The sequence below is a fragment of the Oncorhynchus clarkii genome, chromosome 30 (genome assembly GCF_045791955.1).
Source record: "Oncorhynchus clarkii lewisi isolate Uvic-CL-2024 chromosome 30, UVic_Ocla_1.0, whole genome shotgun sequence".
Taxonomy (NCBI): Eukaryota; Metazoa; Chordata; class Actinopteri; order Salmoniformes; family Salmonidae; genus Oncorhynchus; species Oncorhynchus clarkii.
The window spans coordinates 39,820,498-39,829,579 of record NC_092176.1 but is presented as its reverse complement, the minus strand read 5'-3'; the positions used below and the strand labels follow the sequence as shown (position 1 = coordinate 39,829,579).

Genomic DNA, 9,082 nt, shown 5'->3' with positions numbered 1-9,082 from the left:
CAGGGATATGGTGGGATGCGGGTACAGTGGAGGTAAACCTAGGCATTGAGTGATGATAAGAGAGGTTGCATCTCTGGACTCACTAGTTATGCTGGGTGAGGTCACCGCATGTGTGGGAGGTGGGACCAAGGTGGTATCTGAGGCATGTTGAGTGGGACTAGGGGCTCCGCAGTAAACTGAAACAAAGATAACTATCCTAAACAACAGTATACAAGGCATATTGACATTTGAGAGAGACATAAATTATCTAATGACTCTGCCTCCTCACAGCAAAATCTGCAGATCTGGGAAGATTGTATCCCCCATATATATAACATTCTATTGGTTGCAAGAATTTTGTTTTGTAATTAAAAATGGAAAAAAAAGTTTTGAATCCGGCGTTGTTTTGCGTATCAATTCATAAACCATGTGCCATGGAATGGGTACATCGAAAATCTCTTCCCAACTATTTTGCAATTTATATGGCACAGCTGTCAGTTTTTAGTCGGAAATGAAATTGGTTTATGTTTTTATTTATCACACTTTTCTTTAACCATTTATGTTCTTTAATGCAGGGCCGACATACAAGTTCCTTACTTTTTTCCCATTCTACTTACCTCGTCCATTTTTGTGGTAATGCAATCACACTGCACACTGCCCTAACCCATCTGGACAAGAGGAATACCTACAGTACATGGGAGATATGTATACTGTAGCTAAGAAAGTAATACAAAGTGTATGTTGTGTAGTTAGCTGATAGTAGCCCATGTGCCTCACCCTAATAATTTGGTTCCTTTCCCCCTCAAATCTTAGCCTACTGTTCTGACTTGATGGTGCACGTGTAGCCTATAGCCTGTTTTCAAGAAATGTCATTGTCAAATATGGTAAGAGCCCCCTCTATTTATCCTATGGTTCTGACTTGGTGTACAGGGAGAACACTGTAAGAACGGCCCATGTTCTGAATTCTGTCACTGTACATTTCAAAAGTGCTGAAGAAATAGTTATATTGACCACGTCCGTCCTAAATTCGCTCATTAATGTCTTAATCAAAAATACGGATTGCCTCTTATCTGTTTATCGTCCCCTTATGCCATAGTTTGTACATCTCAATTGTCAGTAGAAACTTACATTTGTTTCAGCAAGTCAGCCATATCAGATATGTATTTTTTTAATGCATTAAATGACGCCGAATTAACTGTTTCACTGCCAGACAAGACTCCTCTGATAGCCAGGTGTAGTATTTAAGTATTTATGAAGCATCTATTTTGTTTTTATGAAGATGTTATGAAAGCTCTTTCCACGTGGTTGCTGCTAAAACTGATAATGATTTCTAGATGTGTTTGTGTTTCTTTAGGCTATGTTCTAGAAGACATCTCACTCTACATAATGTGTTCCTTTAGGTTATGTTCTAGAAGACATCTCACTCTACATAATGTGTTTCTTTAGGTTATGTTCTAGAAGACATCTCACTCTACATAATGTATTCCTTTAGGTTATGTTCTAGAAGACATCTCACTCTACATAATGTATTCCTTTAGGTTATGTTCTAGTAGACATCTCACTCTACATAATGTGTTCCTTTAGGTTATGTTCTAGAAGACATCTCACTCTACATAATGTGTTCCTTTAGGTTATGTTCTAGGAGACATCTCACTCTACATAATGTGTTCCTTTAGGTCATGTTCTAGAAGACATCTCACTCTACATAATGTGTTCCTTTAGGTTATGTTCTAGAAGACATCTCACTCTACATAATGTGTTCCTTTAGGTTATGTTCTAGAAGACATCTCACTCTACATAATGTGTTCCTTTAGGTTATGTTCTAGAAGACATCTCACTCTACATAATGTGTTCCTTTAGGTTATGTTCTAGAAGACATCCCACTCTACATAATGTGTTCCTTTAGGCTATGTTCTAGAAGACATCTCACTCTACATAATGTGTTCCTTTAGGCTATGTTCTAGAAGACATCTCACTCTACATAGTCTGTCATCTGACTATCATCATTGCAGTGTGCTATCAAAGACTAGCTGAACAGAGGTAAAATAGAGCAGAAAGTAGAGTCAAATGCGTCTTTAATAATTTGATAGAAAAAGTAAACAACACATATAGAATATACAGTATTTACACAGATGTTGATCATTTTGATCACTAAACATAATGTAAAACATTTCAAGTTTTGACCTTCCAAAATGAAAAAATATAGCTACATATTTACAGGCTTTTTATATTTTCAATTGCATAAATTGAACATTCAAGAAAATATTAAACTGACCTAAAAAAACGTGAACTTTTATTTAAGTTTCCATTGGAAGATTTTATGAATGTCTCAACTAGTAAGTCATATGGTGTGAGACATACTAATTTTGTCAATTTAAAAAACAACTTTCTAAGTACCATTAAACAGTGTAAATGTACTCAGGCAGTCTTCAGTACATTGAATCAACTGTGGTAATTCATCAGGATTAACTCTCTCTCTCATGGTGCTCTCTGTTCCATCAATTTCTCAATGGGATTGGTGTCATTAGTTCACAGATTTACTGCACACTCCTGAAATAAAAAATCAATTATTATACTTATGTCACGTATTCACAAGGTAGGTGGAATCAAGCGCAGAGAGCAGGTGCAATGAGTCGATAGTTTATTCTCCGGAACAAACACTGAAAACCCGAAAACACGGGTGAAATAATCCAACACAGGATTAAGATATATCGGAGCAAATAGCACGATACGTAATCACTAAAATACATGACACCAAAACAATCCCGCACGAAACAAGGGCGGGACAACCTACTATAAATAAGGACGTCAATAAACTAAAATACACACAGGTGAAACTAATAAGACAAAACCAACAGACAAACGAAAAAGGGATCGATGGTGGCTAGTAGGACGGCGACGACGACCGCCGAGCACCGCCCGAACAGGCAGGGGAGCCAACTTCGGCGGAAGTCGTGACAGTACCCCCCCCCTGACGCGCGGCCCCCGCAGCGCGCCGCCACCGTCCTCGAGGACGACCCGGAGGACGAGGTGCTGGGCGATCCGGGTGGAGGCGGTGGAAATCACTCAGGAGAGAAGGGTCCAAAATGTCCCTCACCGGAACCCAGCATCTCTCCTCCGGACCGTACCCCTCCCAGTCCACGAGGTACTGTAGGCCCCCCACCCGGCGTCTCGAATCCAGAATGCCCCGAACTGTGTACGCCGGGGACCCCTCGATGTCCAGGGGGGGCGGAGGGACCTCAGGCACCTCACCTTCTTGCAGGGGACCAGCCACCACCGGCCTGAGGAGAGACACATGAAACGAGGGGTTAATACGGTAATACCTAGGAAGTTGTAACCTGTAACACACCTCGTTTATTCTCCTCAGGACTTTAAACGGCCCCACACACTGCGGCCCCAGCTTCCGACAGGGCAGGCGGAGGGACAGGTTCCGGGTCGAGAGCCAGACCCTGTCCCCCGGTGCAAACACGGGGGCCTCACTGCGGTGTTGGTCAGCGCTCCTCTTCTGCCGTTCGCCCGCTAACCGTAGTGAGTCCTGAACGGCTTTCCATGTGTCCTTGGAGCGCTGTACCCATTCCTCCACCGCAGGGGCCTCGGTCTGGCTCTGATGCCATGGAGCCAGGACCGGCTGGTAACCTAGCACACACTCAAAAGGAGACAAGTTAGTTGAGGAGTGGCGTAGGGAGTTCTGAGCTAGTTCAGCCCAGGGAACATACCTTGCCCACTCACCAGGCCGGTCCCGGCAATAGGACCGCAGAAACCTGCCCACCTCTTGATTTACGCGCTCCACCTGCCCATTACTCTCGGGGTGAAAACCTGAGGTTAAGCTGACCGAGACCCCCAGTCTCTCCATAAACGCCCTCCATACTCTGGACGTGAATTGGGGACCCCGATCAGAAACGATGTCCTCAGGCACCCCATAGTGCCGGAAGACATGGGTAAACAAGGCCTCAGCAGTCTGCAGGGCCGTAGGGAGACCGGGCAACGGGATGAGACGACAGGACTTAGAAAACCGATCCACAACGACCAGGATTGTAGTACTTCCCTGGGACGGGGGAAGGTCGGTAAGAAAGTCCACCGATAAGTGTGTCCACGGCCGTTGTGGAACGGGGAGGGGTTGTAATTTCCCTCTAGGCAAGTGCCGAGGAGCCTTGCTCTGAGCACACACGGAGCAGGAGGAGACATAAAATCTCACGTCTTTAGCTAGCGTGGGCCACCAGTATCTCCCTCTCAGACTCCGCACTGTCCTCTCGATGCCCGGATGACCCGAGGAGGGGAGAGTATGAGCCCACCGAATCAGCTTGTCCCGGACCCCCCTCGGTACGTACTGGGTTCCTACTGGACAGTTGGGGGGGGCCGGCTCTGACCGTGAGGCCCCCTCTATCTCTGCGTCCACCTCCCATACCACCGGTGCCACGAGACATGACGGTGAAATGATGGGAGTTAGCTCAACGGGCCGCTCCTCGGTATCATAGAGGCGGGACAGCGCGTCGGCCTTGGTGTTTTTGGAGCCGGGCCGGTATGAGAGGGTAAACCGGAATCTGGTAAAAAACATGGCCCATCTAGCCTGACGTGGATTCATTCTCTTCGCTGCCCGGATATACTCGAGATTACGATGGTCAGTCCAGATGAGAAAGGGGTGTTTAGCCCCCTCAAGCCAATGTCTCCACACCTTCAGAGCCTTGACTACAGCTAACAACTCCCGGTCCCCCACATCATAGTTTCGCTCCGCTGGGCTGAGCTTGCTCGAAAAAAAAGCACAAGGGCGAAGTTTGGGTGGCACGCCCGAGCGTTGGGACAGCACGGCTCCGACCCCAGCCTCGGACGCATCCACCTCCACTATGAACGCTAAAGAGGGGTCCGGATGCGCCAACACGGGTGCATTGGTGAACAGCTCCTTCAAACGAGTGAATGCTCTGCCCGCCTCTGCTGACCAGCGCAAGCGCACCGGTCCTCCCTTCAGCAGCGAGGTGATGGGAGCAGCTACCTGACCAAAACCCCGGATAAACCTCCGGTAGTAATTGGCAAACCCTAAAAACCGCTGCACCTCTTTCACCGTGGTCGGAGTCGGCCAATTACGCACGGCTGTAACGCGGTCATCCTCCATCACCACCCCAGAGGTGGAAATACGATATCCCAGGAAGGAAACGGACTGTTTGAAAAACTCACATTTCTCCGCCTTGCAATACAGATCATGCTCCAGCAGTCGCCCAAGTACCTTACGCACCAGAGACACATGCGCCGCGCGTGTGGCAGAATAGATCAAGATGTCATCGATGTACACTACCACTCCCTGCCCGAGCAGGTCTCGGAGAATCTCGTCTACGAAGGATTGGAAAACGGCTGGAGCATTCTTCAACCCGTATGGCATGACGCGGTACTCATAATGACCAGATGTAGTACTGAATGCAGTTTTCCACTCATCCCCTCCCCGGATACGCACCAGATTATACGCGCTCCTCAGGTCCAGTTTTGTGAAGAAGCGCGCCCCGTGAAATGATTCCACCGCCGTGGCGATGAGAGGTAGTGGGTAACTAAACCCCACTGTGATGGAATTTAGACCTCTATAATCAATGCACGGACGCAGACCTCCATCCTTCTTCTTCACAAAAAAGAAGCTCGAGGAGACGGGTGATGCGGAGGGCCGAATGTACCCCTGTCTCAGTGATTCAGTAACGTATGTTTCCATCGCTACCGTCTCCTCCTGGGACAATGGATACACGTGACTCCTAGGAAGTGCAGCGTTCTCCAGAAGGTTTATCACGCAGTCCTCTCGACGATGAGGTGGTAATTGGGTCGCCTTCTTTTTACTGAAGGCGATAGCCAAATCGGCATATTCAGAGGGAATGCGCACGGTGGAAACTTGGTCTGGACTCTCCACCGTAGTCGCACCAACGGCAACTCCTCTACACCTACCTGAACACTCCTCTGACCACCCCTTAAGAGCCCCCTGTCGCCAGGAAATCACCGGGTTGTGTTGAGCTAACCAGGGAACCCCCAACACCACCGGAAACGCAGGTGAATCTATAAGGAACAGACTAATCTGCTCCTTATGATCCCCCTGCGTTACCATGTCCAGTGGCACCGTAGCCTCCCTAATCACTCCTGACCCTAATGGTCGGCTATCTAATGAGTGCACGGGGAAAGGTTGATCTACCGACACCAGGGGAATCCCTAGCCTTAACGCAAGCCCACGATCCATGAAATTCCCAGCTGCGCCTGAATCGACTAGCGCCTTATGCTGTAGAGAGGGGAAAAACCCAGGGAAAGAAATCAAAACATACACATGACCGACAGGAGGCTCTGGGTGAGTCTGGTGCTTACTCACCTGGGGTGATCGAGCAGTGCTCCGCCTGCCATCCCGACTCCCAGACGAGTTCCTCCAGCACCGGTCTGACGTGTGCCCTCGTCGACCACAACTGGTGCAGGAGGACACTCCTCCTCCGGTCTCCCTCGAAGCTGCCCCTCCTAATTCCATAGGGATAGGGGCAGGAGGGCTGGGAAGTGGAAACGACAGGGCCTGATCCGAACGCCCGCGAGCAGCCAGCAGATTGTCGAGACGGATAGCCAAGTCAATGAGCTCATCCAGTGTGCAGGTGGTGTCCCGACATGCCAGCTCCCTGCGGACGTCCTCCCTGAGACTGCATCTGAAATGGTCGACCAAGGCCCTGTCATTCCATCCTGCTCCTGCGGCCAGGGTCCTGAACTCCAGAGCAAAGTCCTGAGCGCTCCTCGTCTCCTGCCGCAGGTGGAACAGCCGTTCACCCGCCGCCCGACCCTCTGGTGGATGGTCAAAAACAGCTCGGAATCGGCGGGTGAACTCTGGGTAATTATCCCTCGCCGAGTCCGGGCCATTCCATACTGCGTTGGCCCACTCGAGGGCTCGCCCAGTCAAGCAGGAGACGAGGGCGCTCACGCTCTCCTCTCCAGAGGGAGCAGGACGCACGGTAGCCAGGTATAGCTCCAGTTGAAGGAGGAAACCCTGGCACCCAGCCGCCGTTCCGTCATACTCCCGTGGGAGCGTCAACCGCAGAGCCCCGGAGCCAGATGTGGTCACAGGAACAGGAGGTGCTGGAGAAGGGGGTGCTAGTGATGATGTGGGAAGACCACTCCTCTCCCATCGATCCATCCTCTCCATCATTTGGTCCATGGCAGAACCAATCCGATGGAGCACGCTGGTGTGGTGGAGGACTCTCTCCTCCATCGATGGGAGAGGAGACGCGGCTGCTCCTGCTGATTCCATGGGTGGTGCGGGATTCTGTCACGTATTCACAAGGTAGGTGGAATCAAGCGCAGAGAGCAGGTGCAATGAGTCGATAGTTTATTCTCCGGAACAAACACTGAAAACCCGAAAACACGGGTGAAATAATCCAACACAGGATTAAGATATATCGGAGCAAATAGCACGATACGTAATCACTAAAATACATGACACCAAAACAATCCCGCACGAAACAAGGGCGGGACAACCTACTATAAATAAGGACGTCAATAAACTAAAATACACACAGGTGAAACTAATAAGACAAAACCAACAGACAAACGAAAAAGGGATCGATGGTGGCTAGTAGGACGGCGACGACGACCGCCGAGCACCGCCCGAACAGGCAGGGGAGCCAACTTCGGCGGAAGTCGTGACAACTTACATAATTAATAACTTAATTAACTACTAATAAATAGACTCAAGATGTACTGACATACTGATGTACTGATATACTGATACTGGTATACTGATGTACTGATATATTGGTGTACTGATGTATAGTGATGTACTGATGTACTGATATAATACTGATGTACTGATATAGCAATGAATCGATGTATTGACTTATTGATGTACTGATATACTGATGTACTGATATAATACTGGTGTACTGATATAATACTGATGTACTGATATAATACTGAAATACTGATATGTTGTCCTCACCTTTGGTTGTTCATTATTTTCTCAATGGTTTTCTTGGCAAATGGAGCCTCTGGATTCAGACACTTCTTCCCTTCTCCGTTCTTCAGAGTGACACTGAATATACAAGGAGAGAGAGACTACTGTTAGAAGTTAGGCTTCACCACTTTCCAACTGAGCATATAGAGAAATAATATTATCCTACTAGCAGGTGTACAAATAAATAGCAACATTTACCATTGTGTCCATCTACTGAGCTGGTCACAATATGCACTGATATTAATATGGTACAGACAGACAGATTTCTTACATGATCTCCATGTTCCTGCAGGAGTGGCTGGAGGTGTACACCTCGAGCTTCTCAATGTGAAGAGGTTTAATGTGGTTCACCAGTCCATTCAGACACTGGCACCGAGCTTTAGAATGACCCACCTGGCCTGGAGATGACAAGAACAGTTTATGGCAGGTTTGGTTATGGCATTATTGCAGCTAAGAACTAAACTCTTCAGTCAGAAATCAAACCTATTATTTTACTACACTTCTCCCTGGCTTTGCAAGTTGCTTTGTATGCTACAGACTTCTAATAAAGATGTCAACGATATTAGGAATATAATTCAAGATATTTCAGAGATGTTACCTTCAACATTGGCCAGGAGCAGACAGGCCAGGAAGCTGATGAGGACCGTTGATGTCATCGTGTTGGTCATGGATACTGCTTCTTCAGTTTCTTTCAGAGTCTGGATGGACAGCTCAGTCAAGTGATGGAAGTTGTGAATGGAGGAGAGAAGGGATAGAAGTTGAGAACAGAGGAGAGCTTGGCTTGTATTTATAGTGTATTTATAATAAGCCCCACCCTTTCTCTGACAGTCATCCAATGAGAAGGGGAGACAGAGAATGAGAGGGGTTTTCCCTTTCCTCTGTTTCAGCTCCTTTCTCCTTTTCCCTGCTTCTTCTTTCACACAGGATTTCCCATTTCTCAGAAACACTCTCTCTGACGGTGAAATTTGAGGAGTGCTTAAAGGCAGAGAGGTGATACAATCTGTCTTTCCTCTTCCATCCAAAATGGTACCCTATTCCCTACATATTGCACTACTTTTGACCAGAGCCAAATAAACAATATAGTGCACTACTTTTGACCAGAGCCCTATTCCCTATATAGTGCACTACTTTTGACCAGAGCCCTATTCCCTATATAGT

At 47.8% G+C, this 9,082-nt stretch overlaps 1 protein-coding gene across 1 annotated transcript; it reads right to left on the bottom strand.

The window, feature by feature from the left end:
- Positions 1 to 2,037: 2,037 nt before the first annotated feature.
- LOC139389962 (C-X-C motif chemokine 11-1-like) lies at positions 2,038 to 8,678 on the bottom strand. The gene is made up of 4 exons (XM_071137015.1): positions 8,523 to 8,678; positions 8,196 to 8,322; positions 7,910 to 8,002; positions 2,038 to 2,529 (listed from the first exon to the last, which is right to left on the bottom strand). The coding sequence occupies exons 1-4, from the start codon at positions 8,590 to 8,592 to the stop codon at positions 2,517 to 2,519; spliced, it is 303 nt and encodes a 100-aa protein (XP_070993116.1). The 5' UTR covers positions 8,593 to 8,678; the 3' UTR covers positions 2,038 to 2,516.
- Between the last annotated feature and the right edge of the window lie 404 nt (positions 8,679 to 9,082).

What these genes read in the sequence shown, in the direction of transcription:
- LOC139389962 (XM_071137015.1), bottom strand. Translation starts at nt 8,592, where the DNA reads ATGACCAACACGATGACATCAACGGTCCTCATCAGCTTCCTGGCCTGT. An exon ending in GCTCCTGGCCAATGTTGAAG is followed by an intron (nt 8,323 to 8,522) that starts GTAACATCTCTG and finishes TGTCATCTCCAG; the next exon opens with GCCAGGTGGGTCATTCTAAA. An exon ending in TGCAGGAACATGGAGATCAT is followed by an intron (nt 8,003 to 8,195) that starts GTAAGAAATCTG and finishes TTGTATATTCAG; the next exon opens with TGTCACTCTGAAGAACGGAG.